The sequence below is a fragment of the Homarus americanus genome, unplaced genomic scaffold (genome assembly GCF_018991925.1).
Source record: "Homarus americanus isolate GMGI-L3 unplaced genomic scaffold, GMGI_Hamer_2.0 scaffold6317, whole genome shotgun sequence".
In the NCBI taxonomy this organism is placed as follows: Eukaryota; Metazoa; Arthropoda; class Malacostraca; order Decapoda; family Nephropidae; genus Homarus; species Homarus americanus.
The window spans coordinates 20,803,359-20,824,905 of record NW_024730668.1 but is presented as its reverse complement, the minus strand read 5'-3'; the positions used below and the strand labels follow the sequence as shown (position 1 = coordinate 20,824,905).

Below are 21,547 nucleotides of genomic sequence, written 5' to 3'. Positions count from 1 at the left end.
TGCCATAAATTTCCTTGTTCACCTCAGACAGAGCACGGCTCTCTCATCTCGGTGTTCTGACTGACTGACGTCTGTTACGCACTGTTGGCAAGTACTGGGCATAAACTGACTCCTGAATATATCGGAACCTGCTCCAGTGTTGGTCAAGTCTGGCCTTGAATGAGCTCACACTCGGTGCGGTCACAACACTCTCTGGCAGATTGTTCAAAGAGTTCACAATTCTCACTCCAAAGAAGTTTGCCAACACAAACACAACAATCGTTTCGCTCATTCGGATGTCTCCTTTCCTTTATCTCTTTGCCACTTGATAGCATCAGCCGGTTAAGCAGTCAATTTGTTCTCTGTTACACGATATTGGTAAGTATTGGGCATGTACTGTACGAGTTCTTAAATTTACCTGAACATGTGCCAGTGTTGGCCAGGTCTCAGCGTCTAAACAATTCACCCTAGCATGCATTAAAGAAGCCCAATTATTGTAGTCATTGATGAAACAGGTGACGGAGAGTGGATGCTAACGAGGGACTCACCATAGTAGAAGGGCGAGTAGCAGCAGCGACAGGAGCACCAGCAGAGGTCGAGTGACGTCCGGCGCAGGGAGTGGCTCACACACGACTAACTTCTCCTGTCACAAACTCACCCAACCAGCCTGCCAGCCCCTTCACCCCCCAGCCTGTTCTGCTTCCTGCCCATCCTCCCCTCCTTCCCCCCGGCACGCGCACTGCCAAGAGAACCATTCCCCCACCCCCACGGTAGGCGCTGTCTGCTGGCGTCTGCATCTTCATGACCAAACTCTCGATACAACACTTAAAAAAAACCTCTGCATTCACTATCAGTTTTAACTTAATCATTATCAAATAAGTCCTGACACCTGCCATCTTACGAACGACTTTTGACACATACTATCATTGAGGTTAATCATGGCACATACTATCATAAAGATTGATTACTAACGCCTATTACAACTGGGGCTTATTAAAACTGGGGGACTTATTACTGGGGACTAATACTACAGGGGGCCTGTTATTACTGGGGGACTATTACAACTGGGGACTAATACTACTAGGGGCCTGTTATTATTGAGGCCTATTACAACAGGGGCCTGTCATTACTGGAGCCTATTACAGCTGGGGACTAATAGAACTGGGGGCCTGTTATTACTGGGGCCTAATAGAACTGGGGGCCTGTTATTACTAGGGACTAATACTACCGGGGGCCTGTTATTACTGGGGCCTAATAGAACTGGGGGCCTGTTATTACTTGGGACTAATACTACCGGGGGCCTGTTATTACTGGGGCCTAATAGAACTGGGGGCCTGTTATTACTGGGGCCTAATAGAACTGGGGGCCTGTTATTACTAGGGACTAATACTACCGGGGGCCTGTTATTACTGGGGCCTATTACAGCTGGGGACTAATAGAACTGGGGGCCTATTACTGGGGCCTATTAAAACTGAGGGGCTGTTATTACCGGGACCTATTACAACTGGGGCCTATTTGACTTACATCTAGTTTAGACACGTCAAGAACTAGGGGGTGGGAGGTGTACATTCTAGATTGCTTCCTGTCATCGGTTAGCCAGACTGTGTGGCTCCATCTCCGGAAAATAGCCACCAAACTCTCAGCCTCTTTCCTCTCGTCTGTTTACTTGTTTCCTCCTCCTCCTTTTCTACTCCCTTCTCCATTTTCTGTCTTCCTCCTCCATCATATTTCTTTCTTCGCTTTTCTTCCTCCTTCGCTTTCATTTTCTTGTCTCTTACTCCTCCTCCTTCTTCGCTCTATCCTCCTCTCCCACCCTTCCTCTTCCTACCACCAATTTATGCGTGTATTCATCACACATATTCCATACCCTCTCATTTTCTTTCTCTCTGCCTTATATACTTACTCCCTTCTACCCCCACACGTCTTTTATTGCCATTCTCTTTATGCATTTACATTCCATTCCACTCTCGTTCAACCTGTTTCCCTTTCTCTGTGCCCTATTTACCTCAGTTGCCTTCTCCTGTTTTACACTCTCAATCTTCTTTTCCTTCTCATTTATCCCTCTTTCTTTTCTCCTCCTCTCTTATTCCACCCATCTTTTTCTTGTTTTATAGCATTAGTGTCCTCTCCTTCCTCCTCTACCCCTTCTTTCTTTCCTATCCCCTCTCTCTCCCCCCTCCCCTTCCTTCCTTATCCATTCTCTCCTCCCCATCCTTTCCCCTTCCCTTCTCCCCATTCTCTCCCCCTCTCCTTCCCTTCTCCCCCTCTCCCTTCTTCCCCATTTTCTCCCTCTCCCTCCATCCACCTTATCCAGCTTCGAGTAGCACAAATTCACTCACTCTCAAGGAGGCAGCCACAGAACACGCCTCACCTTGGACGATGTTTATCTTCCTCATCCACAGATAACAGTAAAAGTACAGATACACATACAGGTACAGGTACACGTACAGGTATGCATACAAGAACACATACTTACTGCAGCTCCCTTTCAAGGGCATTAGCATTATAACAGGGAGGGGGCCGACAGCTCTTTCCTAGAGACAGAACTCAGAAGACAGAAGCAATGCTCGTCTCTAGTCGAGGGCCTCAAACAGATTTTGGAACCTACTTGAGGAAAAATATCAAAATGTCAGAGTGCGCCATAAACTTTACAGCGTGTTTTGGATCTACCTACCTTTGTGAATCAACATTCTCACACATGGAAATCGTGAAATCAAAATACCGATCCACGCCGTCAGATGATCACCTGGATGTGTGCTTGAGGCTAGCAACCAGCAACTACAACTCAGACTACACACGGCTTGCTGTCGCCAATCGCCATGCAGTGCAAATCATCACATCAGTAAAGTAAGTTCTTCCAAAGACTATAAACAGTATTTGTCCCGGCCATGACATGGTGCATCCCAGAGTGCTAAGAGAGTTGTGCAACGAGCATGCTGAGCCCCTGAAGATCCTGTATTGCAAATGCCAGAAGCTATACACTCCTCCATGCAAATGTTTGCGGACGATGCCAAGTTATTTAGGTAAATTAAGAACCAAACATTGCGTAGCGCACACCATCGCACATGCATACATAAAGATCTAGCAATAGAGTCTTCCGCGTTCGTCAATTGTAAAACAAGATGGCATTGTATACCTTCCTCCTCTTTTTTTTTTTTTACTGTATCTGTCGTCTCTTGGGTCTCACAGGCAACGATGAGATATAATATTGTCTATCATGTATACTTTGGACAGGCGTGTCCACACAGGAATAGATAAGAGAGGCTGTGAAGAAGTTGAACCATGGCTCAATGTAAACAAACATATCAGATGTATTTACGAATATCAACATCAATAAAAAAAATTACACTTTAGCCATTTATTAAAACTGCGACACAATATACTGCTAAAATTAAATTTACTAATTCTACGTGGTTCCATATTTATTTTTTATAAGTATCTTCATTGTTGAGTATAGATCCTGACCACAGAAATTTGCGCAAGCCAGTGAGACGGACACGATACGTTTCGTCTGAGCGAGACTTACTTATTTTTTTTTTTTTACTTTGATCCTCATTGCCACTGATCGGCTCGTTAGCCGATACGGTGGTCGGTCACGTCTCTATTACGCACTGTTGGTAAGTACTGTACTGGGCATGTGCTGGCACCTGAATGTGCTAGTCAAGTCTGGTCTTGAACCAACTCACACTTGGTGCCATCACAATACTGCCTGGCAGGTTGTTCCAAGAGTTCACAAATCTCACTCGAAAAAGTTTGCCTTCACAATTTTCTGGACTTGTGGCTTGAAGATCTTCAACTTTGAGCTGTGACCCTTTGTGGGGCGGGCGTCCGCCAGTTCTAGGTATGGACACTCGACTGAGTAGTACCCTTTGAGATGTTTATACACTCAATTAGGTACCCCCTTGCCCGTCTGTAGTATAAGCTAGGCAATTGCAGGCGCTCTAATCTCTCCGGGCAACTGAGGTACTGGTGTGTAAGCTCCAGCCTGGTGGCCCTCCTTTGGACATTTTCAATCAACTGACAGTCCCTAGCATATCTCGAGGACTAGGTGGGGTGACAGTACTCCAGGCAGGGAAGCACCTTCTTATGACCTAATAATTTAGTTGCTTGATTTGCATTCTTCTCACAATGGCCCGATAACTTAAGTTCATTGTCAACATACACACCAAGGTACTTTTCGTATTGTCTCAATTAATGCAGTTTCTTCGTCCCGTTGGGACATATGACAAACAACAACGGGCCCAATACACTGCCCTGTAGTACCCCGCTTGTCACGGGTACACATGACGATTTCGTACAATTAATTACCACACACTGCTTGCGATCATAGACAAAGTCTCCGATCCACGTTAGGACACTTCCCCGAATCCCGTACCCTTCGACTAGAAAATTTTACAATTCGTGGAAAAGGCGACGGAAACCACGAAAGTTGACGGAAAAAGTGCGTGTGACGCCGGCTTAAACCACATCAACCAGGAGTGACCCTCAGTGCAGTTAACTCATACCAGCGTAGAAACGAGTTACCATAAACCCCATAAGTAAATGAAAGTAAGATTATACCAACAGAATACAATACTGTAAGACTTTAACAAGGCGGGGTCAACACTAATTCGAACATTCTTCCAGTATGCTTAAGTATTAACTTTATTATAATAGTTTGTTGGTGTATTCCCATCTCCTATATTTTATAAACAGAAAAGTTCCATTTACCTTTCAAGTCTCTTTTTACTTCTCATGACAGATGGCGTTTCGGATAAAATACATCACACACAATCTTGTTATTAGTTTCCCTTCTCTATAATAACTTAAGGTGTCATCTCATAACAGTGTAGACATGTCACATTCTCATAGCAGTATATGCATGATCAGTAATCCCTCTGTCATGGTTTCTGATGTCTCTTGACAGAAGTATATTTCATCCCCATAATAGTGAATGTAAACCAATTAATCACAAACTCTCTTCCCTGCCGTGCATTCTTATGTTGTCCCATAACAATGGAAGTGTTCCAAGTATGAAATGATTCCTCGGCACACAACAACCATACTGTATCTCTCAGAGGAATTTATCACATTTCCATGAAAACAATAAGTGCCGCATTCTTATGACAAGGAGAACGTGTAAAAGAAAAAAGGACCTCACTACACACATGGCATGCTACATCTAACATTTTTTTTTAAACAGTTGAAGTGTCACATTCCTAAAAGATCAAACGTGTGCATCCTGCTAGTATCACTGATAAGTTTGTCATATTCTCCTGAGAGTGAAAAATAGGTCACATTTCTATTATTATAGAGAGGGGCGTGTCACATCCCGCCACTCACGTTGTCCTACCTTTTATTATGGCCTTCAGCAAATCAGGATTATCCTCCTGTAAGCATAAAGTATGCATTGTTATCTTTGTCAGAGAGAGAGAGAGAGAGAGAGAGAGAGAGAGAGAGAGAGAGAGAGAGAGCCATTTTAACACATTTGCCGAAACTACGAGTGTCCACTGCAAAACAGTGATTTTGCAGCGTTTTTAACTTCATTTCCTCCGAAAAATCGGCGACATGTGTGTTGTTAATAATTATCAAAACTTGTAAATTTTCGTTAAATTGTACTGCATTTCGTGAAGAAAGCATTTAAAATATTATGGGCAGGGGGTGAAATGAGGTGGCCCAAGACGAAGGAAGGGAAGTAAGTTCTTTCTCTTTCTTTTAGGTCCATAAACCATAATAGACCACCCGGTCCTCATTGATATAACCCATCACTTAACTCGTGTATGACTTATTCTAACGAGAACGGACTACCGAGTCACTCTTAACCCTAGACACGTAATTTCGGTTCTGCTAAAATCAGACAATTCAGTGAAAGTTTTTTAGTCAACGAAGCACAAAGGCTCGGAGGTCACGGCCAACTTAATGTTTCATAATAGTAAATTGAAACTAGTGGAAACAGCAACTTAAAAACTAAACAGGACTCCAGGCATCACTTGAATATTATATACAATTTTCTAGCCTAAGTGTATAAAAATAAATGCGCATCAAATACAAAATATTTTCTAACCTAAAATGGTTTCAAAGAGAATTCTATCGCATAATTTTTAATTATTGTTGGACTAGTGTATTAGTAACCTTGTTACGCACTTAAATGACCGTTGTTGAAGCGCAGTAATAACATTATAACTACACTATACAACTTGAACTGTCAGTTCAGGTTATCTATTGAACACCGTCAATATTTAAAACAGCCAACAACATCATATACACTCATTCTAAACTGAGTTATAGTAATATCTACATACCGCTTCTAGTGTTGAGTCAGCACTGACTACTGTATGCTGTAAATTGTTTATCTTAGGCAATTGATAAGCCTTTTTTATACTTAATTTTCATTGCGTAGTGTTAAATGCATTCACCAAAATAGTCAGACTAAATGTATTACAGGTAAATAAAAACGGATGTTGTTTCCTAAGAAAAAGAATATCAATTTACTCACTTGTTTATCAAGTCATAAGTCTTTCCACCTCATAAGTCTTTCCACCTAAGAATCGATTCCAAACTCTGGAGCTTTAAAATTTCTTCCCTATTGCAACTGCTCATGATAATACATTTGACGAAAACAACACGTCAGAAGGTTTTCTAGTCTATAAAATTTTGTCTTGGGGGAAACAAACATCAAACAAATCCTATAATCATGCTCTCCATAAATCAGTAAAAATGTACACAGTAGATGGTACTGCAGTAACAATAAATTTTCAAATTAAGTTCACTTTTTGACATTTATGGTGCCCGTCTTTCAACAGTACCTCTACAACGGTCGGGTAGGGGCCGGGTGGAGACAATGTATACTGTATAAAAAATTATATTAATTTTCTCTTTATAAATCGTATCACATAAGTACTTCTGTCTTGCCTTAAACAAATTAGGTAATGCACTAACACCTACCATGGGTTGTGTGTTTCTCGCGTCCGTCTGATAGTCTCTGAGTGAGAGGTCTCGATGTCAACAGACTCAACACCCGTGACCCATCATGTAAACAGGGTGCGCATTTTGGGGAAATAAAAAGATTACAATGATAATTTTTTGTATAATTCTATATTAGATCCATTAGAATAAAAATTCTTATTTGAATTTGTTGCTACTTATAGTATAATATAAATATCCTACCCTATAAAACGAAAATTTGCATTTCTAAAAGACCATAGTCTGAGCTCTGAACCAGTAAGAGCGCAGTAGCATGGCGGGAAAATATTGATCTTCTTTGCGCGGGAAACTTGACTGTTGCTTAAAGCTGAGTGTAAACATTTGAGTTCACTTATGCAATAAATCTGGTTTTGATAATGCCAACGATCTCTCTGCATCTTTTTTTTCTATCTGTTATATAAATTACTCCTGCGGTCTTTTTCTCAAATTCATGCTTGTTTCCATAATCAACCCGATAAGTTAATCAGCTGTAGTAGATTTACACCGCCTCAATGGGTATTCTCGTTTTTTTTTAAAGATAGTTTAAGATAAAACGACCCAAAACCAGCAAAGCTTAGTCTGAATCGAGCAGCAGGAAAATATTTATAACAACGGTTATTGTATACCATCATGACAGCTGGCCAGGTGATCACTCATGTGGCACTGCCTGTGTTGTTATTTCAAATATGTCTTTGTTATAGGCATACTGGAATTAACTACTTTTCAAAAAGCATAATTTCGATTTTGGGTAAAGTATAGAAAGATGCGGGAGTGAACCTGAAATCCAGTTTATAATTGAGCCTAAGGGGAACTACTGTACATGGGAATACGTCAACTAAAGGCTGGGACTGAAGAGTCGTGAAAATCCAGAGAAGCTCTGACAAAATGGCAGCTGGCGGCAATTAACCAAAAATAAGCTCTCTCCTCCACAAGCAACTCTAGCTGTTACAAAGAGCTAAGAAAGAAATTAACAAATCCGATGTCAGACATCAGCCACAGCAAGTGTGTGATCCATTCAATTTCAGCTCAACCACAAGAGAGTTAACAAGATCACTTCACTCCCAGTTATAGAGAGAATTTTATCTTTCATTATTTTTAACTGTATGTGGACTAGTGTATTAAAACACTAACCTTTTTGAGCACTTACAGACCTTCATTGTTAGAGCACAGAAGAGACAAGCAGTCACAGCAAGTGTGTGATCCATTCAATTTCAGTTCAACCACAGGAGAGAAGGAGAGATAAGAATGCATTACTCCCAGTTATACAGAGTTTTATCTCTCATAATTTTTAATTGTTATTGGACTAGTGTATTGCTAACCTTATTACGCACTATCCAGACAACCCCAGCGACAAACATGATGGAGGGCCGGCACCACGCCATTCTCTCCTGACATTCCAGTGGGACTTTATTTCTAGTCCCATGTTTGCAAAAGAAAATCCTGTATAGAACAACTTGTTAATATCAGAGACAACTAAGTAGAAGGGAGGATGAGGACCCTCCTGGAAATAAGCACCTGACAGCTTTGTTGGCTATCCTTAGTCAAGTTGCCTTACTGTTTACCATTGTCGTTTACCTGCACTGTCTCGGCACACAGGAAACTGTATACTGTATATAATACTCCCACGGCCTATGTGCACTATATGCCTGCATTGTCTATATTCAGGCCTGTACTGGATGGTATAATGGTGCTGATCCAGCTTTCCAATCTACCGTGCCAGTTGTCCTTCTGGATTCGTCAGGGTCTTAAGCCACCTCAGTGCTTCGCGGTCAGTCCGGATGGTGAAGCTAGATCCATACAGGTAGGGATGGAAAAAGTCTAAACTCTTTACTACAGCCAAGAGTTCCTTTCTGGTCACAATAATTTCTCTCTGGAGGGCTTAACTTCTTGTTGTAGTATGCCACTACGTACTCGATGTCATCCTTCTTCTGGGACAGCACCCCACCGATGCCATCATCACTACCATCACAGTCCAAGATGAATGGTTGAGTTGGGTCTGGATACGGGAGCACCGGGGAGCTGGCCAAGGCATCCTTTAGCTGGTTGAAGGAACCTTGACTCTCAGTAATCCACACAAACTTATGCCCCTTCTTAGTCAGCTTGTGCAATGGTGTTGCGATCATGGCGAAGTTCTTAACAAATCAACGGTAGGAGGTACAAGGCCAAGGAAACTACGCAGCTCCCTTATACAAGTTGGCACCGGCCAGTTTCTCACCACCGCCACCTTCTCTGGGTCTGTGCATACTCCATCTTCACTTACTATATATCCCAGATATTGAACTTCCATCTGGAACAAGTAACATTTCTTTGGGCTCAGTTTAAAGTGTGCAGCCCAGAACCAGTCAAATACTTCCAATAGCCTCCCCAGTTTTTGCTCAAAACTTTTGCCAAGGATAATCACGTCGTCCAGATATATGAGGGCGGTCTTCCAGTGCAAGCCTTCCAGACCCCTATCCATGAGGCGTTCGAGGGTAGCTGGTGCATTGCACAAGCTGAATGGCATAGCTTTGAACTGCCATAGCCCTTGCCCATATGAAAATGCTGTCTTTTCCTTATCTTCCTCAGCCATCTTCACCTGATGATACGCAGACTCCGATTGCACCGCTTTACCTAACGTAGCACTCAACATCGTTTGTGGTAAGTTAAATTCAAGTGTTTTGCATATTTATTATCATATTATATCATAAAATAATCAATGTATGTGTTAAAAAAAAAATTTAATTCATAAATGTGCTTGTATTACGTCTTTTTGACGAAAATATTTCCTTGGGAACGCATCTCCAATGAGAAAATTGGTTTCGTGTTACGAAATTTCATGTTACGGACAAATTTTTAAGGACACATACCTTCCGTAACCCGGGGGATGCCTGTAGAGTAGTTGTGTATGTATGCATTATTTTCTAAAGAAATGGCAATGATTTTATGTACAGGTATATGTAATTTATTTCATGGAGCAAAGGGAAGCTCAGGAACATAACTTCCGTATTTTATCTATTTCTTATGGGGAAAATTGATCCGCTTAACGTTGTTTCGTATAACGTCGCATTTTTAAGAACGTAACCCCGACGTTAAGCGAGGACTTACTGTATATCCTTCACCCCTCCAAAATGCCGACTATTACTTTTGATCCTAAAAACAATGTAATATTTTACATTCTAAAGCATAGAAAATGAGTTGACATTGTTGACTTAAATGAATACAGTACATGAAACAGATTATTTATATGATTCCCACATAAAATGTGCAAAAATATGTTCCAATCATGAATAAAAAATAAAAGGAGTAACAATTCTTCCAGTAACTTATTATAACAAGGTGATCAACTAATTTATACATTTTATGTGTATTATATGGAGAAAATATAAAATTAGTTATATTAACATATCTTATGCATATTTCATATGAAAAATTGACATGTTAGCAACCATTAAAATGATGCTCCGCATAGTGGTGTGCCAGCTCAATCGATGGTGCTGTCATGGATTTAGACCGCACATGTTTTTTTAGTGGTAGGGATAGTCGCTTTCCTATCTTTCGTACAGCATAGTCTTTGACTGCAGTTCTGCAGCTCCTAGGCATGAGCTGCCACTGGACTTGCATGTTTTTTCTGAGGTGTGCCCATAGTTCATTATGTATTAAACATGCTCAGCACCATCAAAACAAACATCACTCAAGATTTTGATAACTTTAAATTGTTACATATATATTTGTACTCCTGATTATTTAAACATAAAATTTTACAATTTATAAACTACATACGTACATTAGTAAATATTATTGCATACCTGTTCTGTACAGGTATTCATGATGTGTTCCAGGATAGGCAAGACAATAGGTGTCACAATAACAATGGAACTAATCAGTGTTCTCCAAGATCAAGGCAAAGAAATTCTGCATAATCTACAGAAATAAATTACATAATTCAACAAAAGACTATCTTCATAACCTGGCCTTGCTCAACCTGGGTTTAATTGGGGTACATAATAAACAAATAAAGTACATAGCTCAGTAAGTTTGTGGTTTATTTTAATGACTTAACCTGACTTAAGTTTGACCTCTGACTGCCTTCTATGTTACCTATCCTGGCTGGGAAGGTCAAGAACTTGACCATAAACTGTCTGCAACGTAATATGTTGGGTTAGAAAATACTTATCTCCTCCCACTACAGTTCTACATCTACCAACCATGGGACTCAGTGCCTTCAGGCCAGTTACTGGATGTGATCCTTTAAAGGACAAACTTTTTCTTAATTTTATCAGATATCAGACAAGAAGGTTTACCCTACCGAATTGTGTTGACATTGTGTGTGGATTACACAAATGTCACTCCCATATCTAAGCTTGTTTATGGAGAATACTAGTGTGTGAAACTATTACTATACTGTACAGTACAGTGCAAATTTCCAGGAACAATAAATACTGTATTTGTTGTAATAGTATTATTACAGTAATGAAAATAGTGAATGTCTTTTGCATTAACCAGAAAATTATGTGACTAGGAACATGGGATGTCTCTGGGACTGGGCTTTCTTGGAGCTACGTTCTACCAATGGATGAGTTCACCTGATCCCCTTTATAATAGGTTATTTAAGTAAATTCTACATACAGTATTGTATAAACAATTTATTCAATTTAAAATTACTGTATTGATGGTTACAATTGCAGAGAAAAATTACGTACTTCAGCAAAGCAGACAAACCTATAATCAAGTGCATCCATCGTCATTGCTCAATCATACATAACCCTTTCATATTCCTTCTTTGTTCACTTTATAGTTCTCATATTTCTAACTTATACTAGTCAGAAATATTGTCAATAATTCAATGTGAAAATTCTATTAAAAACTATGTGAAAGACCTATCCACAGGAAGACCTTCTAGTTTATATGCAAGAGCGCTTCACAAATGGTGCAGATCAACTTGGAATGCAGCAACAGTGATTATTTCTGTTCATAAAATATACAATCCTCAGTGAGAATAGTAATTGTTAATTAATTTTTCATTAACATTGTTTCTTAACACAGAACAGAATTCTGCTAATTTTCAATATATCTAATATAAGCCGATAGTATTTCAGAAACCCCCTATCCACTTTCATTTTCAAATCCAGTAAGAAATAATTTATGTATATAAAAAAAAATTTATATGGATACCATATAAGAAGGAGTTATAAACCCTCCAATCCCAAGACACCCTAACATAATGTATTGTCAGAGCTAATACTTATGCACTAGAGTATTTCCGTATGCACTACAATAAAATTGTCAGCCTCTGATAACAAAAAACAGACTTGAGGCATTTACATTTCCAACCAATCAAGGTTTAAGTGGGATCTGTTATATGGAGGATAGGAAGGAGATGGTAGAGTGTGCACACAAGGAAAATTTGAAAAGGTATACCTTTTTTCTGTAAACTATATATATTTTCTTTAAGCATAAATGTCATCTATGCCTGAAGTTGAGGTATGACATATTTTATAAAATATTACAGCAAAATTGAAAAAAATGGTCTACCCTGCTGTGGTGTAAGCATGGTCTCACATCTACACCTTACATTACTAATTCTGCCAGTGACACAGGGGCTTAAACTATAGGAGTGGACATACACAAGAGCTCAGATCAAACAAAAAAGAGTAAAATTACTTACTTCTTGACAAGGGTGAAAAAAATTTAAACTTGCAAAATTCTCACTTTACATTTAAAATCTGTGCAATCCACATGACATCAAATACAGTACAGTACTGTCTCCACTTGGGTCAAAACTGGAAATTGGAACATAAGGCCTACAAATTACAATTCCGAATATTTCACCATAATAAATGGCCTTTCCGTAAACATAAATCTGACTGATTTTCAGTTCATAAAGAAAATAATTGACTGTACAGTATATGGTACGTATGTGGGGTGAATACATTTGAGTATGTTCAGTACAGTACTCACTGAATAAACCAATAATTTTTTCTTTTACCTTTCATTTTTTATGACAACAAAATGCCCATCCTAAACTTTTTGTCTTTGCAAGATGCACCTGTCAAACTAAAACCAACAGGGTAGAACAACATCACGAAAAACAAGAAATACCAGTACAGTAATAAGCTTTTGGGTTCAAGTTTGTTTGAAAAAAATAATAAATCAGGCTGTAGTATTGATGTGGTCAGGAGGTATGGTAATAAATACTGGTAGCAAAAGGACAACTGTTGAAAGAATACTGTTCTGGTTAGCCAAATAATAACAGCAGTGTTTTGATAGGCAACATGACCAGCTTAAAATTTGATTAGAAACAATGTTTTACAATAAAAAAATCTATAATGAAAATGAAAAGGACTCCTGCAATCTTAAGTCTCACTATTTTCAGATTACTTTAAATGAATTAATTTACCAAACTTACTAAAGTCATTGCAAAACTCAAAATGGAACAGACAAAATACTTCTGGTCGTGACTTAAGGAGAAGTTTTAGGAGTAATCTTCATCATCATCAATAGTCTGTTGCTCTTGTTGCTGCTGCTGAGCTGCTGCAGCTTGAGCCTGTACCATCTGCCACTCCTGTTGTTGCATCAACATTTGTTCCTGGCGAGCCTGAATATAAAAAAAAATTGAAGAGTTCAAATGTCTATTAGTAGCCAGCATGTTTCTGTTTGAATAGTATCATTAGATGTTAGTGTAAATGTATTTTTCAGCATACTTATGCAGTGCTACTCAAGAATTACCACTGCATAACTACAAGATGTCACTAAAATGCTCAGCTATTTATATAAACAGAAGCATATATATACAAATGCTTTGGCATTTATTTCAAGTTGTGCCTGGACTAGGGACCAGACAAGTGATTTCTCATATTCATGTGCCCAGCAATTGCCCAGAAGACACGTTACCAGTAATATTTTGTGAGGAAAATAACCAGACTGGAAATTGTCAGGTGCTGTGTGACCCCACCTCCCCACATATGTTTAACCAGTGAGGTCCATGAACAAGCAAGGTGATGGGAAAAGGATTGGAGGAATATATATATATATATATATATATATATATATATATATATATATATATATATATATATATATATATATATATATATATATATATATATATATATATATATATATATATATATATATATATATATATATATATATATATATATATATATATATATATATATATATATATATATATATATATATATATATATATATATATATATATATATATATATATATATATATACACACACACACACACAGTGGAACCTCGATAAATTGGACTAATTGGGCCAGACCCCAATCCAAAAGATGTAAAAGTAAAAAAAAAAAGCGAATACAGTACGCGATAATTCGCAAATAATCAGAAACAAATGTAGTAATAAAATGTTGTGTCTACCTTCGTAATCCGTGCTTTATTAATAACAAAGCACCGAGTAGACTTGAGGGTCGACTTAACATTTAAAAAAAAATTCTGATTATTTGTGAGAGGATTTTCCCATTATTTATTTGTATGTGTTTTATGTGTGTGTGTCTACACACACACACACACACACACACACACACACACACACACACACACACACACACATACATACATACAATACAGGTAAAAGAAACAATTGTCCTAAAGGCAAACACATAAAGGGAATATATACATTTCTTTGTACACAAATATAAAAAATCCCCCCACCCTCCCCGTCAGCAAATGTTATTCGCGGATTTGGCAATTCTCGGCCATTTTGAGAACCTAACCCCTGCAAATTTGAAGGGCCTATCTGTACCTCAAGGGGGGGGGGGAGGGGGAAGGAGGTGCTTATCTGAACTGTTGAAAGAAAATCATTTGTTGCTATGTTTTATTGCACTTCAAAAACTAACGTCTTTAAGTGTATAACAAGGTTATTAAAAGACTATTACATTAACAATAAAAAAATATGAAACATAACTCTCCGGGTTGAAAATCAGACAAAAGTCTGGTTATCAACAACTGTTTTCATCGAGGTGATTGTTATTTAATGTGAAGAGTTAAAACCACAGAAAAGAATGATACTGATAAAATTCATGTAAGTCTTGAGGGTTTTGTTGGCGACTTTTTATACATGTGGGTGGGCATTCGACCGCATCGCATGACTTGTGGTACCGGTATATAGTATAATATACAAGAATAACACATATTATAACAAAATACTGTACTATATCATAATAACATAAATTGTATTACAGTACTGTACCTGTATAATATAAAATAAGATCATAAGATCATATTTATAGGTGGATGGGTGTTGAACGACATCGCTTGATTGTCATACAGTATAGTAAAAGAAGGTAACACAATATCTAATAATAAAATGCATATAAAATAACAGAAAATATAATATAAAATAAATTTATTCCATACTGATCATTCTGTACCCACATCCTTCAGGGAGGTGGAAGACTTCCAGAACTTGTAGATGGACTTTAGGGGAGGAAGTGAGTGAATGAGCCTGAGTAAAATGTAAGAGTGTGAGTGAATGATTGTGAGTGAATGTAGGTGAGTGTGTGAGTGCAGAATGAGTGTAGGAGTATGTGGGGATGTGGATGAGTGTGTGGGGATGTGGATGAGTGTGTGGGAGTGTGGATGAGTGTGTGTGGAAGTATGGATGAGTGCGTAGGAGTGTGAATGAGGGTGCGTGAGTGTTTAATAAAGAAGGAGAGGTATTCCAACGTAGCATAGCTGATACGTGGAGTGTGGGAGGTGGAAGGAGCTTAGTGACCATGGGAGGCATGTGGTGGGGTGTTGGTGGACCACCTGGCTGGTGAGGAAGGGAGATAGCGGGTGGTATGAGACTTGCATAATGCAGGAGATATGAAGGAGATGCTAGGGAAGTGGAAAGTTGTGGTGAAGAAGAGTGAGGGTGATACAGTGTTGGTGCAGGGTGGTGGTAGAGGGAGTCTCTGGTGGTGAGGCACGTGATAACGTAGATGCAACCAACACAATTTATCCCTCAGATTCATGACTTTCTTTGTTGATATCACAATCATTTTCACTACCAGGCTCCTTATTATCACTATCCACTTGATCCTCACTGCCCCTAAACAGGAGTTCTAGAAAATCGTCCCCTTTCAGAGACTTTTTTCGAGACATTGTCACTATAATGAGGTTGTATAGCCTGATACACTTTATTTGTAAATATGAAGAAAAAAAGATATATTACACTAAACAACCATCACTTCACTAACACTAAAAAGAAATTATTTCAGGGAGTATGGTAAGCACTGTAATCCAGTTAAGGCAGCCCGCACGGTGTCATGGAACGGTAACTGGACACTGCTCACACTCATGGTGTGACTGCTGAGATAATACTGTGCATTTATCATTCACTTTTTCCCTTCCTATGGGCCTCAAGAGTTGCCAATTAGTTTATTTGATAGAACTTACTTGCTACTGTGATGCATCAAATTTTGACACAATCCTGTTGAAAACTTAATGTTTTGCAAATTTTTTAAAGTGATTTGCATCACCATGAAGTTAGTCTTATCATGAATATGATGCAAATCCCGTCATCATGTGCGAGAGGGTTAAGCAGGAAAGATTATAACTTAAATTTTTGAAGATATGCACACACCTTGGCAAAGAGCTCCTGCTGCTGCCTAAGTAATTCTTCTTCAGGGATCCCAAGATTTTCTAGACGTGTACTTTTTCTTCTCTTCTTGGCTGCCATGGCCTTGCAGTCCTTAAGCACTGCCTCAGCTTCAGCTCGGTAGTCACCAAAGCCAAGTGTATCTAAGGCTGAATTCACATCACTATAAGTTATAATATTTGGTGGATAGATCTTTTCTTACTCAATATCTTACTATTTAATAATATATAAAGATATTAGACTTTAGCGAGAATTATTTTTTTATTAATGTTGTAGAAATAAATCTATACTGTATACCGTACTGTACTACTGTAATACTGTCCAGTATTCTAAGCATTATAAGCAACAATACAGAAATGTAGTACCTGTACTGTATACTGATGGTACAAGATAATGTACATCTTACTAATTTAATTATCCAATACTGATACAGTGACTACATTATGGAAGCAAATTCTCTGGCTGAGTGCAAAAAGGGCCAATGTAAAAAAATGCCAATTTAGACTTTGGCCCATGAAACCTGGGTTACATGGGCCAAAATCTGAATTGGCATTTTTTGACATTGACCCTTTTTGCACTCAGCCAGATAATTCAATACTAGAAGTAAAAAGTTGTGCATTTCACTCAATAAGTCACAGTTCAACTTACCTAATACAGTAGAGAATTAAAATTTACTCACACTTTAATATATGTTCTGCATTTATAGTTTTCTTTTGCTGCTGGTTACAGATCTCATTAGCTTCAGAGGACAAGAGGTGTATGAACTCTGTGCAGCAGTTAAGAATAAGCTCCCGAGCTTCATTTGCAACTCGTACATTTGGAAGAATCTCTTTTATCATCTTGTTCATGGCAGCCCGAGGGATGGTAAGCTCATCATCGGGCTGGTCTGCTGGAACACTCATGGCTAAGATGGAAATAAGGACAATACTGAAATAGGAATCCTTAAATATGAAATTTTTAACATAGTACAGTACATACAAAAATGAGAGGATGATCCACAAATCATACTGTACGGGTATTTCAAAATATAGTCTGGAACAAGAAATGAACATACACATCCAGGTCCCACAACTTTGGTCCACGGCTAGTAAGTTAGGTAAGGTAGGGTAGGTTTCATTGGTTGGTTAGGGCAGGTTCTATTAGGTTCTGTGCATTGTCATATCGTTTTTATTACTTACCATCATCCAAAGAACATGTGGAAAAAATGAACGAAATCGAACAAAGCGTCCTGGTGTTGTGGAAAAATATAAAAATGGCTGAAATCACATGCTAACCTAAACCTAGCTTATCCAAACCTAACCTATATCTTAATTCACCTATACTATCTAAAAAACTAAACCTTTACACAAGAAAATGAATAGAACTGAATGTAATATGCATACAAAACTGTCTAAAAACACCCCACACACTTACCAAACCGCTGATAGCCATGTCTCGTATATTTGCCCTCACGGTACATTGTTTACATCTGCTACATCACGGCTGATGACACGATTGTATGTACAGTAATGCTATCCTAACTCACTTATACTGTACAGTATATAGAAAACTAAAAATTTACACAAGAAAATGAATAGAACTGAAAGTAATCAGCATACAAAATTGTCTAAAAATACCCTCATAATTACCAAACTGCGGACGGTTACGTCTCATATATTAGCCGCCAACGGTCACGTCTCATATATTAGCCGCCATCTGCTCCAGTATTTTCCGTATATTAGTCAGGTTAGATTTGGTTACGTTAGTGTGTTTGGTTCATTTTATGATCGATATATTATAAAATGTTTCCAGTCCTGCCAAATATCAGCAACAGCGACCATGATTTTATACCCATTAAATACAAGATTTTCTATTTTAGGTTAGGTTAGGTATAGCTAATTTTTGGTGTTACTATAGCATGCAGTCTACAAGATACAGTATTTAGGTTAAGTTAGCTTTGCTTAGGTTCGATTAGGTCAGGTTAGGTTAAGTCAGATTACTTAGGTTAGGTTAGGTTAGGTTAGGTTAGACTAAAGATATCTTTGTACATCACACAACTATAGTAGCGCCTAATTTTATTTTTAGTTTTTCCTCTATGATCATAAATCACCTGCAGTGGTCAGGGCAGGTAGGATGAGGGAAAAATTGCGAGGTAAAGCATGGTGAAAACTGATCATATGACATTAAAATTATGTTTCTATGTGCTTTGTATGTGAATAAATTTATTATTTTCTGTAAATTTTCCTTCAAAATAATCTGCCGAGTCACTGCATGTCATCTGTTTACAACCGACCCACTCGGTCCGAGAGTACCCTCATATCCACAAAAAATGTAAAGTTACACAATGATGCTTCAACGAGGTTGCTTTCATTGGTACAAGATATCATAATACCGTAAGTACTTTCTGTTTAATATGGGTGAGGGTCCAAGGGAAGGAGCCACCAAGTTAGGAAGTTAGGTAAGGTTTGGTAGGTTAGGGCAGGTTCTATTAGGTTCAAGTTAATGGCGCTTCTTTTAAAATCCTAATTACCTGTATAATAATAAGAACATCTATGGAAAAATTTAACGAAATCGAACAATCCTTCTGGTAATAGTACTGTTCTCAAATATTATGCACCCCCCCCCAAAAAAAAATAAATACAGGTATATTGTTTTACAAGCATAAATCGTTTGTCAGTTTTGCGACAATTATTAATTTCACCGTATTTTTACTTCCACACAACCATGGAATCCTAAGAACTTTATCTTTGCAATCAATAATTTAGACAATTCAAAGACACTTTTCTTCTATGACGTTTCCCCCGCAAATGACTGTCTAATATGGAGGACTTCACAGCCGACGCGTGATTTCTTTTGATGTTTATATTCTTACAATTTTTTCATCAGTGAGTTCTGATATAAATATAATTTTTATGGAAATTGCTTCGTTTGGAAGACAATTAGGCAACTAGGTGTACACTGTAGACTACTTTGTCTTTTTCGGCGTAATGCGGAAGTACATAGCCAATCATTTCCGATCAATGCGTTTTGCCAGTGTATGTTTGTGAGCCACATGGATCAGGTCACTGCTCTCACGTCCACAAAAAAAGGTAAAATTACACCACATAATAGTAAGTTCTTTGTTTATATGCCAGGGGGTCTGTAGGGTTGAGACGCATGGTTAAGTTAGTCTGGTTTCTTTGGGTAGGTTGGTGAGGTCTTCTAACAACGCTTCTGCTACTTGTTTTTCTTATCAACTAAGGTTACGTTAGATTTAATGGTGAATTTTCGATCTTGCACCGGTATTTCTCTCGCTGTTATTAATATGTTTTTTGTAATGTTTAGACAATTCTAAGACCTTTTTCTTCTGTGATATTTCCGCCGGAAATTAAGGATAACCGAGATCTTAATTTTTCAATATTATTACCGGGTAGATTTGGCCAGTCACAAGTGTCGCCATTTATTGTTTACGTCTCAGAGAAGGTCTGACCACCCAACACACAGTGCTTCTTACCTCCGTGTTGGCTTCTTAAGCATCTACAGCGCATGTGCAGGGGGTGGTGTGGGAGTTTCTTATTGGCTATAGCAATAGGAGACTTAAAATTAGGCAAGAGTTTTTCGTCTTCACCACTGAATAATGTGTGGGTGCGTCGGGAGCGGAGATTTGATTTTTCAGTACCAGAATAACTAGATATGGCTGAACAGGTCGCCAATAAATACTATTTCACTAATGCCTTAACACTAATTCTGTAGAAATTCAAATATCAGTACAAAGGGTTGGTTACCCTTTTCCTGGCATTGCACCATACGTTGGCCAAGTCAGACTCATAATGCACTGTATGTTGGCCAAGTCACTCATAATGCACTGTACGTTGGCCAAGTCAGACTCATAATGTACCGTACATTAGCCAAGTCAGACTCATAATGCACTGTATGTTGGCCAAGTCACTCATAATGCACTGTACGTTGGCCAAGTCAGACTCATAATGTACCGTACATTAGCCAAGTCAGACTCATAATGCACTGTATGTTGACCAAGTCACTCATAATGCACTGTACGTTGGCCAAGTCAGACTCATAATGCACTGTATGTTGGCCAAGTCACTCATAATGCACTGTACGTTGGCCAAGTCAGACTCATAATGCACTGTATGTTGGCCAAGTCAGACTCAAATGCTGATTTGAAAATCAAACTTTCTTATCTCTGTAAAGTATACTAAAGTAACCAGGCTGGCAAAACTTCTGTACCTAATGATTATTGATTGACGAGGTTAGTGCTTGGGTGAACAGTCAACACTCGGTCACCTCCGTGGCTCCAGTCAGCTGAGTGAGTAAACAAACGTAGGAGTCAACACAAGGGAAGCATGTCTCCCTTACCTCTCGCCATCTAGTGGTCAGTCAAGCGTCCCAACTCCAAGGAAGAAGAACAACATTCTCATCTTTAAGGGTAAACTATGATTGAAAATATCAGATTTTCCATTTCAAAATACTGGACACTGCTATTCATGCAAGGATTAATTTTAAATAAACTTATTATTTATGTTGTTTATAAGTATTTTATTCAATATTTAAAAATTGTCTTACAGACTAAAAAACACTTTATCTTTTATTTAAATGTGCTACATATTCTACAGTATTTAATTACATTAAACTAAATGGCTATGCTGCTTTTACTGTCAAATAATTACATCTATTTGTTATATATTTTTTAATCGGCTCAGGCAGAAAACATGAACAAGGGGGGACCTAATTGAGGTGTACAAACATGTCAAAGGCCACTGTTCAGTGGAGTGTCCTTACCTGGAGCTGGTGGACGCTCGCCCCAAAGGGGTCACAGCTCAAAGTTGAAGCAGCCGCAGGTCCAGAAAACCGCGAGGGATAACTTTTTCAGAGTGAGAGTTGTGAACTCTTTTTAACAATCTGCCAGTGTGTGTTGTGACGGTACAGAGAGTGAGCTCTTTCAAGACCAGACTTGACAATCATTGGACCAGGTTCAGATACATTCAGGAGCCAGTGCATGCCCAGTAATTGCCAACAGTAGGTAACAGAGACGTGTCGAATTGCCCAAG

The 21,547-nt window shown here is 38.6% G+C and overlaps 2 protein-coding genes across 6 annotated transcripts in view; both read right to left on the bottom strand.

Annotated features, from left to right (window-relative positions):
- The window catches only part of LOC121867305 (adenylate kinase isoenzyme 1-like), a 34,114-nt gene extending 27,134 nt beyond the window's left edge, over positions 1 to 6,980 (bottom strand). Inside the window, exon 1 of one of the 2 annotated variants that reach the window (XM_042367205.1) lies at positions 6,904 to 6,980. In XM_042367205.1, coding sequence (XP_042223139.1) covers positions 6,904 to 6,906 — 3 coding nt within the window. In that variant the 5' untranslated portion in view covers positions 6,907 to 6,980. Of the gene's footprint in view, positions 1 to 527; positions 641 to 6,903 lie in introns of those variants that run through there. The other variant, XM_042367204.1, reaches the window with a different exon arrangement.
- Positions 6,981 to 11,523: 4,543 nt separating this feature from the next.
- Positions 11,524 to 20,903, bottom strand: LOC121867306 (protein Dr1-like). 4 transcript variants are annotated; one of them, XM_042367206.1, is made up of 4 exons: positions 20,856 to 20,903; positions 17,200 to 17,424; positions 16,506 to 16,669; positions 11,524 to 13,495 (listed from the first exon to the last, which is right to left on the bottom strand). In XM_042367206.1, the coding sequence occupies exons 1-4, from the start codon at positions 20,863 to 20,865 to the stop codon at positions 13,373 to 13,375; spliced, it is 522 nt and encodes a 173-aa protein (XP_042223140.1). In that variant the 5' UTR covers positions 20,866 to 20,903; the 3' UTR covers positions 11,524 to 13,372. The 4 variants fall into 4 exon arrangements, with proteins under 4 accessions (XP_042223140.1, XP_042223141.1, XP_042223144.1 ...); XM_042367207.1 differs by having other exon boundaries at positions 20,727 to 20,862; XM_042367210.1 differs by lacking the exon at positions 20,856 to 20,903 and adding an exon at positions 19,993 to 20,197.
- Between the last annotated feature and the right edge of the window lie 644 nt (positions 20,904 to 21,547).